This window comes from Sparus aurata, chromosome 23 (assembly GCF_900880675.1).
Source record: "Sparus aurata chromosome 23, fSpaAur1.1, whole genome shotgun sequence".
Lineage (NCBI taxonomy): Eukaryota > Metazoa > Chordata > Actinopteri > Spariformes > Sparidae > Sparus > Sparus aurata.
In genome coordinates, this window is record NC_044209.1 from 15,104,188 (window position 1) to 15,125,362 (window position 21,175).

Below are 21,175 nucleotides of genomic sequence, written 5' to 3' on the forward strand. Positions count from 1 at the left end.
TCCATGTGCAGGGGCTAGTCTGCTTCCACTTAAGAACTAATGTGATTGGTGGATCGTTGTGCACAGTGTGTGTCAGGTACCCTTGAAATTAGATGAGTTCATTTGCGTCCTACATCGCAGGCCCTGCAATGTGACTATTGCACACACGTACATCGCGATGCTCAAACGATATATCGTGCAGCCCTAATGTAAACAAACAACTGTGTTGCTACAAAAGACAAAGGAGGACATTTATGTAACATGCTTGTTACAGACACCCAGCAAAAAACACACAATTAAACCTAATACCTTTTTTTCAGCAAACACCAAATGTTCCATTCCCACTAAAGTTGTGACTCGTATCGCAATCGCAATACCTGTCAAAATAATTGCGGTGTGGTTTTTGTTTTTTTATTGTATATAATTAAGCCCTAGTTTTTAGCCAGGCTTAACAGAATAGTGTCAAGTATCTTTGTTTGCTTTTATTGCTGAATGTTTGCATCACAACATCAATACCACTCTCTTAAATACGAACACATGATCGCTTTTCCAGGCTTTATGCTACGCCAACAGGCTTCTATTGAGCTCTGTCTTTTCCAAAAAGTATTTCTTTGAAATGTTGTTTCACTGCAGTCTTCATATGTATTTCTTAATGAAAATGTGCTAAGATCATATTAGTTAAACTACTTGTATAAATGTGTATGACATTGTCACTTTCTTAGTCAATGTCTTCACTGACTTCTTTAATCAGGTTACATACACCTGCTCATTGAGCCCTGTAATAAAATGAAGCAGTCATGTTAACTATCATTCATCAATCAGTTGAGCACAATCTAACTGTCTTCAATCTCTTTTTATTGCCTCAGGAAGCAGCGAAGATGGAGAAAAGGACTAGTGTGATAAATGAAGGGACCATTCATCATCACACTATTAAAAAATGAACCTATACTCGCACTTTTTGGGAAAGGAGAACTGCAGACTTAGGACAGATGACGTGGTTTGTGGGACAAACCGCGGATGCTTCTCTCAGGCAGAACTGTTCTTTACCTACATGGAGATGGCCATGAGAACAATGGCTGCAAACTTGACTTTCAGCAAATAAAGACAGACAGTCCCAGACAAGTCAGACGAGTCCCAGTCCCGGTCTGAGCCACATCACCTCTCCAGCTACATCAGTGTGTGTGTGATTTCAGTTCAGTGCAATTCCACTTGTGGGGGAGGGGGGGAGAGTTTCTAAATATTTTGCTTTAAAGACTCCTCAAGCACATTCCAGGTGTTTGGTTGCTTCTTTTTTTGTTGTGTTTCCAAGTGCACTCCTTTTACCAGGACTTTTGCATCACCAAAAAAAAAAAAAAAAAGATTTAAAAAACAGACTTTACGATCTGATTTCAACACACTGGGCTGACAGACTTATCACTACAGCCAAATAGGAATAAGCTCTTCGATTTCAGCAGACCTAAAACTGAAAATCCAAGCTTTTTTTTTGCTCTCTTAAATTGTTTAAATTTTCTCCTTCATGTTGTGCGATTATTTCAGTGGTTGCCTTTTTTTTTTTTTCGTAAACTCTTGTTGGGTATTAGTCGAAGTCTCCGAATTGGAGAAGACAGTATGTGTGGTATCCTTCTGTAGCAGCATTTGAATAAGAAGGGTTGACATTTAGGACGCACCATCCATGCATAGGATGATTTGATAACTACCTTAACTAAAAGTCCCTTATGTGGGAGGTGACACACTGTATGTTCCCTTTATTTGTGTTTGGAAAGGAACATTAACAGGAAGTAGTTTCATATTTTTGAGACATGTCAGTAAGAACTGTTGCTGTTATTAGCTAAGGATTGTCGTATGAATCCTTACAGAGGTGGTCCAGCTGGAAGTGGTGAGGAAGATCTTTAAAGACATTTTTGTAATGCTTAAATTTGTTTTGCTCTGAGGTTGTGCAGCAAGTTGCTGGGACGCCACTGGGGTTTTATCACAGTGCCTGTGATGCTGTAAAAAAAGAAAAAGAAAAAAGGCTGCACTCCTCTGTTTATTATCACTACAAAATGTTTAAATCATTGTGTAAAATTTATTTTTGAATGTCCGAATGGAGAAATGTAATGAGCTGTTTGTAAACAAATGTGCAATGAGTTTGATTTAATCAGTTGAAATTTGAGTTGATTGGAAGACCTGGTGAACGTGGTGGCGTTTCTACGGTAATGTGCAGGGACTTGAAGCTTCACTACTAGAACAAAAAACAAAACGAAACAGAAAACACTGCTGCTTTTATCAACGTCAGTGTCATGAACAGAGTCATGCCTTTTGTTTTTCTTTTTACTTTGTGTCAAACTTAATTAACCTGTTCAGATGGCATTGTCCTCCTTAAGGACCCATTGTCCAGTTGCAATTTTAAGCATTCATCGTTTCATTAATGTATGATATCATTTTTGCAGGCCGTGCATCGTCTCTGTGGCTGTAGAGGATTTGTTGGGGACGCGTTTCTGTACAAAGCATAATGCAAACAGTTATGGAGCAACACGTGCTCCCCTTCCCCCCAAAAGGTTTTCCTGTACAGCTATAAAAACACTGTCCCTTCAAACTGTAAGTTATACAGTTACTCTATGGTTCATTCTTTTAAAAAGGTCTCGTCACAAATGACCTGACAAACTGCTTCACCTGTAGCAGATAATGCCCACCTCCACCGCCCCCATACAGACGGCACTGTACAGTAGATAACGTTAACCTCTGTTAAAAACCAGCAGCCTGCTTCAGTTAAACTTGAACATTTATTTAAGGAAATCTTGTTTTATTTGACTACAGTATACATTTGCTTAATCTTGCACATTTGAGAAATGTAACTTAATGTTGAACTGTACTGATGTATGTAAATGTAAATTTTTTTCTGTCTGTAAATGGGAAATGATGTAACTGAGTTCTAGGTATGAGGTTTCATTTTGTAACTTAAAAGCTGAGTTGATCGGAGGAACATATCAGTCGTTGGCTAAAAGCAGTTAAATTAAGACACAAAAGCAGATGTGAAATCATTCTGTCCTTTAAACTTGTAGATTTTAAAAATATTTTTACTTCATATTTATCATGCTTAGTGTAATTGAATGAAATGTTTATAATTACACTGTTTAATATGAAAATAAATGCAAATGAACTTCTAATTTTCTCTAGTGGTTGCTGCACAATCTAGGTCTGGTGCCTAGCCAGTCGCCCTGCAGGGAAGGAATGACCCCTGGCCACAAGGACCGGGTCTCCAGCCAGAACTACTTTGGGAAGTGGTCTTTTAGATATAGTATGGCTCGGTATCGGTTTTGAAACTCAACTCCTGGAGCGGAGTTGGCTGTTGTGACAAGTCTTGGGCAGGTGAAGGGGATACACTGGCCCCAGGTGAGTCAGCAGTCGTGTTGGAGTTGACCGATTTTATAATTTCACCTTTATTCTCTCAGTCCCATGCTCCTATCAGTTTCACCTTGGCTCTATAATATTCTCTGAACTATATACTATAAAAACTTAATGCTATGCTGTGTTTTGGCTTGGGTCTAGACCTTTTCAAACAATCAAAAAAAACATTATTGAGAGCAGTGTCGGCGTCATGATCAATGTGACAAGTAGCATCGTGTTGTCTCTGGAGAGCGAGAGGATCATAGAAACACACTTCTGCCCGAAGTAATTGTAAGTGTGAAGTGAAACAAAACATTTACCGTGCCGACTGTGGTGTTGAAGTAACAGTCCCACCTTTTTCATTAAGTCTCGCTCTTCCATCAGTTTTGTCACATGATCAAAATGACAAGAAGCATTGTGTGCTCTCAGAAGAGCGAGAGGATCATAAAGAGACGTCTGCCTGTACTATTCCCAACATGGCTGTGTATGGATAAATCCATGGCGCTGTCCGTGGTGCTGAAGTAGCACATCTATTTGCATCTGGTCAGTTTCGTTTTGAATTTACTCTGACGTACGCTTAACAATGTTATGCCACACGATAGCAGAGTTGCACTGTGTGGTCTGGGAACAGAGAGAGGATCATAGAGACACCGCTGTCTGTAGTATTCCTTTAATATCCCTTTCAGTAGCTTTTAAAAATGGACAAATGACTGACTTAAGTGTGAAAGTACTCAAATCTCATTGCCTTCTTCAGTGAATTCAAGCAAATAAAGGCGCCCTCCACAAATATCACAATCCATTTATTAAAACAAAAAGTGAATTCTGTCTGCCGTCAGTCCACAAACTGCAATCCACTTGTTCTCCGAGGCGACTCAAAATGATTTCAGAACATAAATGAATATTTTGAAACTTTTATTTCACACTTTAACGCCCTCGTCAGATGAATGTCGAGTCACGGGCGACATTCAGGCCCGCCGCACGGTTTCAACAGTCAGTCACGGTCAGATTGTGGTCATAGCAGTAATTTGTACGGATATGATATGATAAGGGGAAGAACTTTCCTTATTGCAGGCAGATAGAGAGGTATCATCTGGTAGTGCGGACTGAATTTTTCCATATTTTTCTCTGTGGTCACATGTAGTTGAAAGAGCAGTTTTATTTTTTTGATGTATGGAGAGGAGAGATCTTGGAAAAGGGCTCCGATGTTGTGGAGACTTGTAGTGCCAGGAACACTCCATTGCAAACATATAACAGGCCAAAACATATGGAGACACAAAATTCAACAAATGCATAATAAATAAATAACATGCAAACGTATGACAGGCAAAAACAAAAAAAAGAAACAAAACAAGATTCTAGAAACCAAGACAACTTCGGCTACAGTGGGGCGGTGTTAAAGTTAGTTACCCGAGCCCTTTAATGAAGACCCCCCCCCTTTTAGGTTTTCACAGGATAATCTAGAGAAGAGACAAAGCTATTGCTAGATCCCAAAAACACCCAGTAGCCAAAGCCTAGAGCAAACACATGCACTCACTTTTACATTTTGATCCCACAAGACATCAAGATCCTTTCTACCTAAATGCTCTTGTGCTCTCTCTTCCTTCTTCGGCGTCACTGCATACCGACGTGATTTTTTTTCCGCCTGGGAAATCGTCCCCCGGAGGAACAACATTCATCCATCGATCAAGAGTCAAATCCACCCAAAAAAATACGGTATAAACTCAGTGGTACGATTGTGCATTCCCTTTACACGAAGGGATAAGGGCCTGTGGGAATGGTCCGAGGAGACAGATGTGGATCCAGGCACAAACAGGGCTGGGGGCGGAGGAGGAGGAGGAGGAGGAGAAGTGGGGGGAGGAAGAGGAAGAGGAGATGGGAGGGTGCTACACACCCACAGCGTTCCCGTTGACTTGTGTTGGAGGTCGTGCAGGGAGCGGGCTGCGGGGGGTTCCGGCGGCGCCAGGATGAGGGGGGCGAGGAGCCTCTGCGGAGTTCCCCCTCACACTGATGTGCTCCCATCCTCCCTGGAGGGTTACATAGAAGACTCTCAGTACTGCAAATCAAGGCTCTCAGGCATGGACGTTCTCATTTCTCCCTTCTGACTTTACTTGCACACTGCTGAACTTTTGGCGTTTTTTGCTTCTTGATATTGGCTGGTTGTCAGGTGGTGGGTGAAACTTTATATTTGTGAGCAGTTTTTAAAGGTGAAATTTGTAAGAACTGGCGAGAAATCTATATAAACCACAGGGGGCAACAAAGCTTAACATTTTTCTGACTAGTGGGGAAAGTGGGTGTCACAATATCTATCTAGAGATTGATTTTGTTATATTCTTAAATACTAGCAGGCTAACTTCAGTAGAGATCACTGCTACAAAATACGTAGACATCTTTGATATAACATCAACACTGTTGTTTCTTCATACTCTTAACTTTTGTTCATTTTGATTGTTTTAGACTAAAATTCTGGTCATATCGTATAAACTGCCCCTTTAAGTCTTCATAAGGAACCAATAAGCTCTAGGCTCTTTCTGTATGATTATATTTGTTTAGGCTTAGTTTAAATTGATTGAATGTCATTTTTTTTTTTAATGCAACCTGAATACGAGGTTGTATATATACACTCACCCCGATGCCGTAGTCCCAGGACTGGCCCTTAGGTTGCATGGGACCCACTCCCAGCCTGTGGCAGACAGCTCCGGGAGTCTCCGTGGGGAAGCCTGGAACTCCGTCTGCTATGGTCCACACCTGAAGAGAACAACAGCACTGAGCAATCATGTTCACAGTCGGTTCCAACAATCACTGCCGCCACATATTGATAAAACTTGTTCCTGGTGGCTAAATCCCCGTCCTCAAAGCAGAGATGGCGGATGCGGAAACACTGACCTGGTCCAGTGGCCCCACGGTAACCTTGGTGACGTTGTTAGAGATGAGCTCCCAGGCGGAGCCCTGTGGGTAGCTGGGTGTGAGGCCCTGTCTGTACCACAAGTTACCTACATGAACACAAAAAAGGTTTTTCATAGGATTTTAAATAATTATTTCCAAGAGTCCTTGGTTTCTGTAAAAGGAAAAACCCGCTACTCACTGTTATCATCCACAGCAAAGACGGAGGTCCGGCCAACAGACAGCTGTCTGAGAGTCTGTCGAGGGGGAGACGGGATGTGGTACCAGCATTCACCTGTAGAGGGACCAGAACGCGAAGGTCGGGCTCTAATGCATGTACTCAAACAACACAACCATCATTGGCCCTTGACAGAAATTTGAACATTTCCACTTTATCTCGCTGATTCGTTGTGAGTGTCACATCTTGAGCTGACCTGCAGGGTTCTGCGGGGACACAGATCCTCGGTAGAACACAGCTCCATCCTTGGCGATGGCCCACACCTGGTTGGCTCCCCCGATAGAGATGGACTTGAAGGGCTGGTCTGTGCCCACGTGTAGCCAGGAGCTGCCCTATGAGAGAAGGATGTTTAGAGCAATCAAATTATTGTTACTGTGATGTAAAAAATCTAACCTCTAGGAATATTCAGTGGGTGTAAAATCTGTGGAAACATCTAAAAGTAAGAAAGTTGTTTTCTCACCGCAGGGTTTTGGGGGCTGACTCCCAGACGACACAGGACGTCTCCCTTGTCGCTGAGGGCCCAGACAGGCACCTGCTCCATCCTGCTCTGGGCCAGGCACGGCATCAGAGAGATGTCTGTCAAAGGGATGGGCGGGACAGGCTGCCACGGACCTCTCAGCGAGATCTTACACTTCCTGTACACGGGTCACGTGATTAATGTTATGCTGAAGAAACCACAGAAATGTGTTAACACAGCGCATTTTTAATTACCTCGTCCATCTTCTGCGCCTGACGAAGTCTTTCATGGTTTTGTGGCCGTGGAATGTCCTGTAGAGACGGAGAGTCAGGCGAATTCACAGATGTCTTTCTTACATATTCAATCAAAAAAATATATATGTGTGTATATATATACACATATAATATATATGTATACACATTATTTATGTATACATACATGGGTTTTACTCCCATTGACACTGTTATGACCCTAGAGGTCATAAACGTTTCTATTTGTCTGTTTCAATAACCCTCTTTTACCTGAGTGAGTGAGAGTATGTGTGTGTGATTGGTTGCAGGTGTGTCTGAGTGATTGCAGGCTGAGCTGATGGGCTGCTGCTTCGGAGCCAGAAGTTTAAGGACTGGCTCCTCCCAGTTCCTGGAGGTTCTCCTCCGTTCTCCCAGACTACCAGCATTGTGTGTTTGTGTACACGCTATGTTTTTGAATAAAACTATGTAAAAACGCTTTGCTGCCTGTGGTGCTTGGGAGATGGGATGAGGGAAGTCTCACTTTCATGTTGTGCCAGGGTTTCCCCTAGGCCCTGGTCGTATAAGACACCAAGGGACCAGTTTGCTTTGACCCTTTTGTGATTTGTGCAGTCCCCTGTTAGTTTCCCGCTCTGCGACCCCCTGTCCTTCAGGTTTTGTTTTCTGGGGAATCGTAACAATACGTACACGGGAAAGTCTGCCGCGTACTGCCAGCCTTCTTTGTCCGTCCCTCCAGGGACGTTGTAGTCCACAGCCCACTCTGACACCTGAAACACAGTTAGGATTAGCTGCTGGTGAAACGAGACAAGAAATGAGTGTGTTTGACTAGACCCCACCTACCCAGGACCACTGAGGGGAGGGCGGGTGTGTGTTGCCTTTGGTGCACTCCTTCAGTCCGCTCTCGTCACTCCACATGGGGCGGTCTGTAGGAAGTCCTCTGGAGCAGGAATGTTATATGTTTTAGGAGCAGTCAAACAGCACACACACAAAAGTCGAGATAAAGATGGCAAGGACTTTATCAAACTTTGTAAACGATGAAATGTTCCTACTTGTCTGTATATCCCGTCATGGGGTTCCACCTTTGATTCTCATACACATGAACGCTCCTGACGTCAGTCTGCTGGTGCATCTGCACTGCATCCTCTGCATGAAACACAAATAAGGACACAGATGTAATGCTCGTCAAGAAAGAGTATACATTAGTGTGCATACGTGTCTCTACAACTGCGACAGACAGTAAATTCTTAAACCATGCTAAGCACTTGCACACAGACTACAAGCTGTTAGCAAGAAGGTTGATTGATTGATTGATTGAGTGATTGATTGACTGATCGATTATCGTTTCATTACTTGTAATAAATGCATGACAAACTAGGGAAAAAGGGAGATTTGAAGGGATTTTAAAAAGGATTTTACAAGTCATTGACATGAAGGACATGAAGTGGGAAACATAAGGCTTGATATGTATCCACAGGGGCATGTTTACCCGACGTGGGCTGGGGCCCATAGCGCCCACTGTAGACCCAGGCGGTGCCGTCCCACCCGATGCCCCACACCAGCCCCAGACTGTTAGACTCTACACAGCGCAGGTGACCCGGGACCTGCCGCCAGAACCTGCAGCACCACACAGCGGAAGCACCCAGCGTTAGCCACGTTATCATCACCACACAGACACACTCTGTCACCATGCAGAGCAGCAGGTTAGCAACACGTTAACTGACAGGAAGCAGAATTGATGTAGCAGATGGGGAAACCAGGTGAAGAGAAAGAGAAGCGTAAAAACTAATTAAACAGGACTACTGCTGTTTGGTATCACACTCACATGAGGTCACAGGCCAGCGTGTGTGCGGTCGCCTCCAAGGAGAAGGACGGCTCGTGGACCATGACGTCTCCCTTCGAGGTTGTGGACCACAGGGCGTGTCTGGATGGGGGACCTGTGATCCCTCGACACTCGCAGCAACAGTCAGACAACAGGGACAGCTACAGACACAGGACACACCCAGAAACGGCAGGGAGGAGATCAGCAGTGAGCAGCTGGTACATGTGATGTGAAAGATGGAAATGACACTAAAACAAGCCAGCAGATCAGTGCATCTGCAACATGGTGTCAGATCAGCAACCCAAAACAAAGGTAGTCCGATTTCAGCCTGCTCGGCTGGGGAAGATGAATTACTACTTTAGCACCTTGAAAATGTTTTTCAGAACAATATGACTGAAACGATTCCTACTTCAGAATCTTACAGCTGAAGATATTCTACAACACTGCTTGACATTTTTTGACATCTAGAGTTTGTGGACAAAAATACAAAACTGGCTGAGGGGACTCAACATTTATCTTAAACTTAGACCCTTAAACCATTAGATAAACTGTCTCCTGAAAGAAGACGATTCTTTTACATAAGATATCCGTATTTATAGCTCAAAGAACTAATCTGAAACTTTTCTCAAACTTTTATTTTAAATACACCACACAGCTTTCCTAATATTTCAATTTCTAAATACAACGGTATTGTCACTATTATTTGTATCACTGGTGTGAGAGAATTTATTTTATGGATACCATTTGATGTTTGCCAATTTTAAAGATAACTTTGTGAATTAAGAAGGTCCCAGTTTGTTGTAAAGATATCAGTCTCACTTTTTAGTATTAGTATTGTGTGAAACTGCTCAATGGACCGACACCAACATGGCCGTCACCTTGGCACGGGAAAAAGACAATCGCAGCTCTGGCCATATTATCAACTGTAGCGATGTGAGAGAAGAGTTAGTTTGCTTTTTATACTAGCTGATATGCGAGGTCAGCTCTACAAGGTTTCAGTTATGGGCTTCGGTCGCACAATTCAAACAAGAGAATTCAAAAAATTATGTATGACTTCACTTCTGTCATGAAAAATGAAAGCTGCAAGCAGTGATGGGCGGGCCCTCGCAGTCCACGTGTGTCAGGGCTTGCTGCGTACCCGGCGCCATTGCCTGATTATTGTGTACGCATCTCTTAACTGTCCGGGTTTCGGACAGTGCAGGAAGGGGTTAAGTGGCATTTCCTGTGTCCATCATGTAGCGCTCTGACTATGACTGTATATTGGCCTATGTGTTCAGGGCTGGACTGTTATCAAACATGTGAAGTTTGGTCCAGATAGGAATGAGGAAGTTGTTCCTTAATGAGCTGGAGGCCTGCTCCTGCCTGTATTAAATAATGTACGCTGAAGTCAGAAGAACTCTCTGCAATCTACATAAATACAAAATGGACTACAGGTGAATAATCCCTCAAACAAATTTGTGGTCAGTTGTGTTTTGATTATTGAGTGGCGGCGACGCTGTCGGAGGGTGTGGTCACCTTTTAGTTGCATGTCATCTTGTGGTGTATGATATGGACGAAAAAACCTATACATGTCATGTAAATAGTATATTTGTCTGAATTCTTGTGTCCAGTAGGTGGCGCTATGGATATGACACAGTATTGATGCATGGAGGTATTCAGAGCAACATCGTATACATGTGTGATGAATTTGGTGTACATGAGAAATTGTAGGGTGAAGTTATAAGGACTTGATGCTTTATGGCAAAGCATGAAAATAGACCGCACCATGACACCCACCATGTTTGATGTAGGCGAAAGCTTTTGATAACTTTTCATCTTAAAGCTCTGAGGATGATACTGAGTGAATTGGAAGTCTGTGGTGTTCAATCTGTAGGAGGAGTTTGTTAAAGTACGAGGCATGGAAATGGATCAAAATGGGGGTGAAATGGGAACTTTGAATCAAAATGGGCGACTTCCTGTTGGAGTGACAGTTTGGTACCCTGATGCTTTTTGTGCATCTGGTGATGATACATATGCATACCGAATGTCATTCATGTATGTGCATGCAGGAGGCGGAGCTTGGCTTTTTAATATTCCAGGGGGTGCTACAGAGTCCTCTAGTAACAGCTTTTAGCTTTTTCAGCTATCATCAGGAGGGCATTGGCAATAATTGTACCAAGTTTCGTGTTAATCTGACCTACCGATATAGAGATATAAAATACTTCAATTTAGAGAGCACCACCTAGTGGTAATTGGCCAAAATTTTGCACAGAGCCTCGGGAGCTCATGGGGAAGTAGTCACCTGAGTTTCATGTCATTCGGACACACCAATGTGGATTAATATTATCTAATAACTTGAGCATTGTTTGAAATATCAAAATTCGTTTAAAAAGTTTTTGTCAGGAGGGTCCACAGATGATGTGTGCAAAGTTTGGTGCAAATTGGTGAAAACGCCTGGGAGGAGTTCGAAAAGGTAGGTTTGTGACATTTTGCAAAATCGGAAAAAAAACAGAGGAGGAAATGGGCGTGGCCTATATAACAAGATTCGGCACAATTCACTGAACACGTGGATATAAAATATATCGAATGTGCGATAAAGTACATAGGAGTTATAAAGCAAAACGCACTTTCCTTGATTATAGCACCACCTAGTGGTGGAAATTCACAACGACAATAGATTATAACATTTTTCGGCAGGTGTGATGTACATTCCAACTTTGGTGAGTTTTACGGTATGTTCAGGCAGTGAAAAATGCGATCATTTTGGACAAAAAAGTCATCACTACAAAAACAATAGGGACCTTGCTGGTCGAGACCTGCTCAGGCCCTAAAAACAAAACTACGAACGCATTCTCTGTGTTTCTTTGTTACCCATTCGTTCATGTCCCTCTCGGTTTGAGCTGCCAACACCAGAGGCCACCTCTGTTTGATCCTCTGAGCTGTGTACACAGCAAAGGCATAGTGGCCGTCCCTGAGCACCGGAACCAGCGCCGTCACCTCATTTATAAACACATGGAGGTACTGCAAAATAAATAAGACAGACGAGAAAGTCTTACTTACAGTGCTGCTCAGAAGAATTTTACCCAAGCATAGCCTGACAGCGAAACCCACCTTCTTCTCATCGTATTGTGTGTAGTAGACGAAGAAGATGCTGTCCTTCCTGCCGTCGGACTTGGTGGACTGCTCGAGAGCGACGCCCACATCCACCCAGCGCTGAGGCTTCCAGTCCCTCCACCAGCGCAGCGCACCTTTACGCACCCACACTGACTGCAGGAATCGACCACATGCATGCGCAAACATTTAGAAAATGACCGGTCCAGTCTGTGATTATTTAATGAGAAGTGAAGCGAGTCTTACGTTGCTCCTCTCCAGAGGTTTCCTGCTGATCTCCTCTCTGTGCTCCTGCTGCTGCTGCTGCTGCTGTTCGCTCCAGGCTGCTGACTGAACTGGAGTAAGCGACAGGGAGCTGGTGAGAGGACCTGACAGAGACACGTACAAACAACACATTTAGACAGACAACCATAGAGATGACACGCAAAGTATATCTCTATACATGTAAAAATCCACAGAGACACACGGGGTACAACAATCAACACAGACATACACATAGAAACTGACAATCAACTCAAATTGACTGATTTTAGTACATTGATAATTAAGTGTATAAACCTGAAGATCCATGTACCTGTGGGACTAAGCCAGCTGATCTGGGAACTGGCATCCACGTCGCAGCCCCCGCCAGAGATCCAGGTCCACACTGGCCCGTCCTCCTCTCCGACGCCCTGAGAGGTCTCCAGAGAGTAAGTGGCAGCAGTGCTTCCATCGCCCAGCGAGAGCCCCGCTGCCTGGGCACTCCGAGCTGCTTCTGCCCCCTCCAGGTCCACGTTCATCCAGGGGACATCATGTCCTTCAGCCACAGGCGTCGGGAGTATGGGGGCCGGGGACAGCTCCTCGCCTTCTTCCTGCGGCGCCTCTGTGATGGAAGGCTGGGTGGTGGACGTTCTGTCGCGGTCTGACACTAGGCTGTTGATAAAGCTGTCGCTGGCAGGGATGAAGGGTTTGGGGGCGTCCTGCTGGGAGGCTGAGGATGCATCCTCTGTTTTCAGGGGAGGTGTGGGCGAGTCGCCTCCCCCTAAAGGGACCACAGAGGGCGCTGCTGCCTCTAGGACCGGGGTGTCATTGGCGCTGTTTTTTGCTTCAGGAGGACCTAACTCGGAGTCTGAGTCTGTGCAGCTCAGAACTGAAGCCTCGTTCATCTGGCCACTGAGCTCGCACTCTTTCCTACAAATCAATAAAATACACGACCAAAGTAAAAACTGATATAAACAAGTTGGTGTCATCATCGTCATTGGTGGTGTAATGACAGGAATAAGGAGGATTTAACTTGATCACTCATACAGACCTGGGTGGAATAACCTTTTTACTGTTGCCCCACTGGGCAGAAACGGGGATCCAGCCATTTCCGCTTGGTTCAGACGGGGTCACGCCCATTCTGAAATACAGCCCGCGGTCCTCGCCGACTGCCCACACCTGACAGATAAAGAGAAGAAGACAATGTACAGTGACAATGGTGAAAAACAATGATCACAGACACACACATACCTGCTGTAACATGAACACTGTTTGAAGCTACAAAGGTGGCAGGGTCCGCCAAATATCAACATCATGTAAAACAGTATGAAATTTAACGTCTAACATCTGAAAACCCCTGTCAAGTTAAAACCGTAAAAACTGGAAAAATTGCACCAGAAAATATTCCACAAGGTTAAAACTTTGCAAAGAGTTAAGTCTAACGGCCTGGGACAACAATCTTTTGTTGACATGCTCCTCTGCCTGGTGAAGGTGCTGTGCAGAGGGTGGTGGCCGTGGTCCAGGATGGCAAACCACAGCGGCAGAAAAGGGTTCAGGTTGAACCCATACTGAAGTGGCTCTCCCAGTTTGGCAGAACAGAATTTAGTTTAGAAGTTTGTGTAGGCGAAAAAAATCAGTCAATGATGATCTTCTGGTTACAGTTTCTACACCGAAACTACATGGTGAGTGCACCTTTATAGGTCCCGTGTTATAAAAAGTGAGTTCTGAGTATGTTTTTTTTGTCTTTTCTGTCTAAATGCTGTGAAAGTTAAGCACTCATTCCATGGAGACAGCCTGCCTCAGATATTGTGCTTTTAACAGGCCGCTGGGACTTTTGGGGACCTTCAGAGCGGATGCAGAGACATGGTGGTTGGTGCCTGCTCAGGCCTCTGAGAGCTGACCAATCAGAGCAGAGGAGGGCCTTAAAGCTACAGTGACTATGACGGAGCGTTCAGACAGAGGGTGAACAGAGGTGCTGCAGCACAGGACTGTATGAGAAATGATGTGGTTTTCGAACCGTAACACATGTAAACATTTTCCCAAATAACTCCCAAAATAACTAGGATTAAATGTAATCCTAACAAATGTCAACCAAAAAAAACTTCAATGACGTATGAGAGGCAGTAGTAGGACACAGACGACTGTTACTTTATAAGGCCATATACTGTAACACTGGCGCCACCTCACACAAGCCATATCCATAATTACAGCCCTGAAATATGAAATATGGGATATGATGACGACGCCTTGGCCAGCTTCTAATTAGGGAGTCTCCCATATGTCAGGCCAGTGGGGATATAGTCTTGGGATATATAAGGCTGGGCCTGAGGTGCTACTGCCGGGACATTGGCTGGAACGGCAGCCTGTGCTCGTGTTACAGGGCACCAAGCGGGGCTAAGAGGTAGAGGAACCAAGGGGGAGCAGGTGGGAGGTGAGAGACCGAAGGGGAGGAGGGTGTGAGATGTGGGTTTGCAGTGCTAGCAAAGTCCTCAGCAGTGAGATACAGAGTGAAGACTCCTTGCCCCTGACCCCAGGCCTGATCTGGCTCGTCTTGAAACCAGATCCAGAGGCGAGGGTAGAGTGAATCGGTCAGAGGGGTGGCAGCTTGAGAGCAGAGGCTTGCTGTGGTGGAAGCAGGCTATAGAAAGGATTCAAAAAAGACTGGAGTGTGAAGATTTAGTAAAATTTTTTATGTTCATTGTGTCTAAAAGTAGACATACTAGAGTGTAGAAATACTCTGTTACAAGTTAAAGTCCTGAACTCAAAATGTTACTCAGGTTAAAGCCAATGTAAAGATTATTACGGTTTATAAATAATTGTTTTGTAACTAGTTCTCTTACTCTTACTATCAAAGACATTGATCTGAAGATTAATTATGAAGCTCTTCTATAGATAGCTTTCAAATAAATAAGACTTTTAGCAAATCTGGGTCAACCTGAATCCAAACCCATTCCAGTTCAAGCACCACCCATTCTGAGTCCAGACACAGATACAAATAATGGTGTACTCAGTCATCCCTATGAAGAAGTAACTATAAACTATGGCTGTCATGTAAATGTTTTGAAGAAAAAAAGTGCAATATTTAATGGAGGAGAATTAGAAAGTAATATGAAATGGAAATACTCTATACTTCAAAATTTTCAAACAGTCTACGCAGAAGAAAGACTGAATTTCTTTCTGAATTTGGTGCTACATGACCAGAGAAGACAGGGAAATGAGGGCTGTGGTGTTTGCTTTGGCTCAAAAGGTAGAAAAACTACAGCAACCAGAATGCACTGCAACCGCTCAGGACCAATAAATACTCCTGCTGATGGGTGACGTACTGCGATTTGGCGGATTTGTCCAGCTGTATACAATACCAACATTGTAATGATAGAAAGCTGGCTGTAATAATCCAGACTTCCCGTTTAGGTACAGCTCCTAAATAACCGGATCAGTGTGAACACTATGAACAGAAATCTGTTAACCTGGTCATTGAGTCCAACATCCACCATCATCATCTCCCCTCCGATGCTGATCCAGCCGGAGCCACAGGGGTTGTGGGAGTTCACGCCACGCCTGAACCACACCTTGAAACACACAAGACATACAGACACAGACATGTAAGAGCAGCAGCTGGTCAGAGTTTAATACATGTGAGGTGCTGAGGCTCACCTTGTAGTCTTTAGTGACCACCCAGACCACACTGACCCCGACTGATACATGCAGAGCTTCAACCTCCTTCACTGGTGACTCCACCTCCACCCACGATGTGCCTGAAGGAAAAAAAGAAAATGCCGTTTGGTCAAGATATCCCTGTTACTGTGATGAGCGTAGTTCATAAAATAAACAATATATTTTTGGGGTAAATGTTATCTATAATAAATGCCGACCAGTCGGGCTGTCCAGGCTGAGGCCTGTGCGGACCATCAGGTTCCCGTCCCAGAGCAAAACCCACAGAAGGTCCCCGGGGCCTGCCGACAACTGAGCCACCTCCTTGGGCACTTCTACTTCCTCCCAGGTGGTGCCCTCTGGGACCCGAGGGTGGATGCCCTCCCTGAACCACACCTGCATGGTTAAGATGAAGTCATGAGATTGGATCGGCTGGGATGAAATCATACATCTTCAAAACTATATATTGAATGTATATAAATCATTAAAGCTTGTTATTCCAAATATAATGTCAGCCCTGTTCCTGATGCATCAAGTCCAATGGGTATTAAACCCCTCAAGAAGAAATTACGTGAGGTCATGCTGCCCTCTGGTGGCCGAAAAACTGAACTGGACTTACAGCGGGGCAGCAGATTGTTGCTCCAGTATCTGACTGAGCCACATTTGCAGCATTTCATCTAATAAAATTCAAACCTTTGCTTTTAATCAGCGAGCTTGCCTGAGACACATTGAGCTGTATAACAGATTAATGTGCGTAGAGACGGTCAGGAGGGAAGACGCACTCCATTTATACAACTAGAGCAACATATATTCACCGCTGTGCTTTTTTTAATAACCTTTAATTTTGTATTGAATTATTTTTAAGGAAATCACCATATGTTTGAAGGGACGGTTCATCCAAAAATCAAAAATACTATTAATTGCAAGTTCTGGAGACGTCTGCCTTCTCTTGAATATAATGGGGACCAGATGGCACATTAACTCAACAGCAGTTACTGTTACTCAAGAATATCCACAGAGCTTGTTGTGAGCTGCTTCATGTAGGGTCTTTTTTCTTTCCGTACCACCTCACAGAAGGAAGCCTGACTCTGTTCTTGGATGAGAGGCTTGTTCTCCTGACTGCGTGGGATGTAAACATTATTAGCATCCTCCTCTGCCGTGCCGTGTTGTTAGCTAGCTTAGTTACCTCACCTCTCATCAATGGTAGATGCATGCCTCCTTCTATCTGGTGATATGGAAAGAAAATAGTTCTCATGTTGAGCAAACCAAGCTGAGAGCCGTCTAGTTTCATCATATTTGAGAGAAGGTAGACATCTCCAAAACTTGGCAACTCACACCAAAACGATCCAGATGGAGAAATGGCACTACAGGTACGAGAAATGATATCTATGTTTGATTTTCCCATGAACTGTGGCTGAAAATGGCTTTTGTCACATGACTCACCTGTCCTTGCTGTGACACGCCCCAGAGGTAGGGATACCTTCCAGACTGGTCACTCATCTCCCAACCACCACAGCTGATGTCACAGAGGGGCAGCGGCGGCTTCCTGGGACTGTCCAGAGGGATCTGCAGAGAGACAGAGACTTTGACTTGCAACTTCGCTCTGACCTGAACTCAATTTCTCCACACTGACAGAAATGAGAGATGCAGAGTAAAACCAAAGAGTGTACAAACCCTGGCCCAGGTGCCTTGTGCTATATATCTCCTGTAGCGGATCCAGCGCCGCCGACGGACACAAGAGTTCCACTTCTTGTCCGGGGAGAAGTTGGCTGGGAAATCGACCGCATACTCCCAGCCCTGAAGAATATGAGAAGGCACCATGACGACATCATCATTAAAATAAGAAAGCGAGAAAAAATAAATAAGTGAAATGACTGCATGTTTGTGTTTCTTACCCCGGTCTGGCTGGGTTCTCCTCCACAGCTCTGATCCACATACCAGTCCCCCTCCCACTCCCAGCTGTGGGAGGGCAGCTCGAAGCTGTGGAGCGGTTGCGGATTCATCCCGGTCACGTCGCTCCACGGCCAGCGGTCGGTGGGCAGCAGCGTGTCGGTGAAGCTGTCCACTGGGTTCCACCTCTGCAAACACACACACATACAGAGCACTTGATCACTGGCGACACACAGCGTCTGCATCTAGAGTGCTTGGACTTAGGCCGACCTGGTTCTCGTAGGTCTCCTCCCTGTAGCGGATGGGGGTCTCGCTGGGCATCATGTTGAGGTAAACACGGTGGTCGCAGCCGATGCCCCAGCAGCGGCCTTTCCCCGCGGAGACGCGCTTCAGCTCCAGCAGCAGGTCGTCTGCACGCTCCCACCTCTGGCCAGCTGTGGACAGGCTGTATACCCGGCCGTACACGTCCACGGCCCACAGCAGCGTGATGGGCATGATGGCCCCTGAGCAGAGACAGAGACAGAGACAGCACTCAGCTTTCCAGGCTGTCTAGTTTTTACTTTATGACTTGGTATGCTTCGGCTTTATTGATATGCTGAGGAGTTATGATCATGGGGAAAGGCTACATTTGCATTTAGATTCATTCTTTAACATTTATTCTGCCTCTCTGGTAGCTTGAATCACCTTAATAAGAAATAAGACTTGAGGCATATGAGAAATATGTGATGAGATATGTCATATTATATAGACTTTGTTGCATTTTATTGTTTCATTGATTAATTGATTTAATCATAACATGCTATGGTGCTAGATGTAAGCAAACATGACAGACCCTCACAAATTTCACATTATAGTGACTTTAATACTTTTTTTAGGCTTAGAGCAAACTGTTGCACACCTTTTGGATTAACAGGGTTGACGAAATCAGAACAAAAAACGCATGCACACTGTTCACCTCACTCCCAATTCAGAAGAAAATCACAACAACATTTCTGCACAAAGACCTTCAGTTTTTATGACCTACATATTTGTATCTTGTCTAATTCACAAGAGTTTTCATTCAGTAACTTGACTTTATTGCTCCAGGTGTGATTCATAGTCTATGAGTGATGTCGGTCTGCCCTGGTTTTAAAAACAAATGATCTAAATCAATACAACAGACCCAGAGATATCAAAATGTATCCTTTTTAAAACCTGGAGCCTACATTACCCATGATGCAATTAAGCCACTGAGTGACATCACTGAAGGCAAACTATCAATTAACTTGCAGGTTCCTCTAGAGAAACAAAAGGCTTTATACAATTTTTCTTCACATAAGCATTAGGCCTACTTTCAAACTTTCAAACTTCAAACTTCAAAATGAAAATGAAAGAGCCACTGACTGCACTGTGGGCTTTTATTGTATGCAGCAAAGGAATCCTGCATGCCTCTCCTGCTCTGGTAAATATAAGAAATATAGGCCCAACCAGGTGCATCATGGTCCTACACCTATTCTTCTACCTATATAACCTAGGGTACCCACAGTGTTATCCAAATTAACAAGTCTCCAAGACCTGCAAACACATTTTATTGTGAAAATTTTGGGGGGAAAAATAGTATAATCCTTAAATTTTTTATTCATTAAACATTTAAGCTAATTTTTTTTCACTTGGATTGTTTTGTTTTGTTTCCTCAAGTGACCATCACAGCGTGGCCATGCTGTTTTATTTTGAAATGTATGACCGGAAGTCTTGCTGTCATTCTCACCGAGTGCCTTGACACTTGCTTTATCGACTGATACTAATCCGCTACGATATTGACTGTCACTGTGCCACACACCCACAGGCCTTCACCCCGTCTTCTTTAAACAAATGGACGGTCACGTCACACATTCAGCCGCTTGAACTTTATTCTCCAAATTCAAATAGACGGAAATGGTGCGTTTAAAGACACAGAAATAAACCCTGGAGCAAATAAAGCCCATCACATTACATCGTTTCTGACAGAATGCATTTTCATGGACTAAACTTAATGTCTGCTATTTGTTGCACTGGAGCTTTTCCGCACACACAAACACACACTCAGAGGCCTGCAGTAAATCCAGGGTGAATACACACCAACAGCAGCAGCCTACCTGAATATTGCTATCCGATCCGCGGTTGTCAAGGGAATATCAACAGACGCGTCATGACATCAGGTGCAACAGCCGATACCTCCCGTCTCCGAGGCCCATGCTAGGACACATTCAACATGTTTGGATCCACGTTAGATGACAGCAGGAGGAGGAAGAGGAGGAGGAGGAGGAGGAGGAGGAGTGAGAAAACACGCTCTGCATCGTAATAACACAGACAGCTGATATGGATGCCGCAAAGTCGGCTATAATCTGTTTACAGGTCGGGGCTGCAGTTAGCGGCCACACACTCACTCTCTCTCTCACACACACGGCTGTTTACTTACACCTGAGGCCGTGTCGGGAACAACACCTCCGCCGTGGAGGACAGGACTCATTCGTGGTGTTTTAATTCACATAGTGGAGCACAGGAACGCTCCGTCCGACTCCCGGATCCACAACAGGAAGTGGATGAAAGTGGCGCTCCCATTGGTCGAAGCTCTGGGACCTCGCTCTCCCATTGGTGGAACGCAGGAGCCCCTCTGGTGTGGCTGTGTTTTTCTTTTTTTTTTCTTTTTCTTTCCGACGCCTCGGCTGATTGACGCGCATATTTCAATAATTCATTCAGCGCCAGATGAATTATTGAAGCGTAAGGTTTGGTTTTACGTGTTTGGATACAGTATATTTAATGCAGAGAGAAGCTGGGAGGATGGAAACAGTGGAGCGGTGCGGAAAGAAACTTTCATTCATGGTCAACTTGCCTCAGTAACGTTTATGTTTGGTGGGGAAATGATATTATGCTGCTTTTGTGTTGTTCAGAGTGTAAAACACGAAGTTAGACATGATCCACCTGAGCAGCAGGTTTTCATTGAAGCACACCGCTGACCTCATCTTGTATAATTGTTAATCAGGAGTTGGTTTAAGTAGCAGCAACGACTATGTTATACAAGTAGTAGATAATTGTATAACATAGCTAACTATGTGAGTACAAGTAGTAGCTAATAAAATGGGCACTTTGTAGGTTTGGACAAGAAATTCAAGCTTAGAATTGTAATATATACTGTATGAGGTAATAATACAAACTCAGAAATATTGGGGTTTTTCCACAAATGAATAAACAAGCTGTTTTAGGAAAATAAGGTCCCAGGACACTGATTGAAGCTAATAAGGTGGCAGGGTCCGCCACATATAAAAAAAAAGTAAAACAGTATGAAACTGTGTTGTACT

General features: G+C 44.2%; 2 protein-coding genes across 3 annotated transcripts in view; one reads left to right on the top strand and one right to left on the bottom strand.

Moving 5' to 3' along the window:
• lmtk2 (lemur tyrosine kinase 2) overlaps positions 1 to 3,125 on the top strand; it is a 28,394-nt gene extending 25,269 nt beyond the window's left edge. The window contains exon 14 of the mRNA XM_030407754.1: positions 846 to 3,125. Coding sequence (XP_030263614.1) covers positions 846 to 874 — 29 coding nt within the window. The 3' untranslated portion in view covers positions 875 to 3,125. The remainder of the gene's footprint in view (positions 1 to 845) is intronic.
• A 1,001-nt stretch (positions 3,126 to 4,126) lies between these two features.
• tecpr1b (tectonin beta-propeller repeat containing 1b) lies at positions 4,127 to 20,453 on the bottom strand. Of its 2 annotated transcripts, none has more exons than XM_030407756.1 (26): positions 20,296 to 20,453; positions 19,973 to 20,072; positions 18,129 to 18,361; positions 17,864 to 18,046; positions 17,643 to 17,765; positions 17,412 to 17,534; positions 16,190 to 16,364; positions 15,972 to 16,072; positions 15,785 to 15,886; positions 13,369 to 13,496; positions 12,652 to 13,247; positions 12,324 to 12,445; positions 12,078 to 12,233; positions 11,838 to 11,987; positions 8,991 to 9,148; positions 8,655 to 8,782; positions 8,218 to 8,311; positions 8,009 to 8,105; positions 7,856 to 7,935; positions 7,175 to 7,231; positions 6,924 to 7,098; positions 6,660 to 6,795; positions 6,428 to 6,520; positions 6,229 to 6,335; positions 5,971 to 6,090; positions 4,127 to 5,369 (listed from the first exon to the last, which is right to left on the bottom strand). In XM_030407756.1, exons 3-26 carry the CDS (start codon positions 18,351 to 18,353, stop codon positions 5,229 to 5,231), a joined length of 3,570 nt encoding a protein of 1,189 aa, XP_030263616.1. In that variant the 5' UTR covers positions 18,354 to 18,361; positions 19,973 to 20,072; positions 20,296 to 20,453; the 3' UTR covers positions 4,127 to 5,228. The 2 variants fall into 2 exon arrangements, with proteins under 2 accessions (XP_030263616.1, XP_030263617.1); XM_030407757.1 differs by having other exon boundaries at positions 5,229 to 5,369; positions 12,324 to 12,412.
• Between the last annotated feature and the right edge of the window lie 722 nt (positions 20,454 to 21,175).

Bases quoted from the DNA above. Each gene is read 5' to 3' on its own strand.
- tecpr1b (XM_030407756.1), bottom strand. From the start codon at position 18,353: ATGCCCATCACGCTGCTGTGGGCCGTGGACGTGTACGGCCGGGTATAC. The intron at 18,047-18,128 runs GTCGGCCTAAGT...GTGTGTTTGCAG, and splicing joins AGGAGACCTACGAGAACCAG to AGGTGGAACCCAGTGGACAG. The intron at 7,099-7,174 runs GTAATTAAAAAT...ACCCGTGTACAG, and splicing joins AGGCGCAGAAGATGGACGAG to GAAGTGTAAGATCTCGCTGA.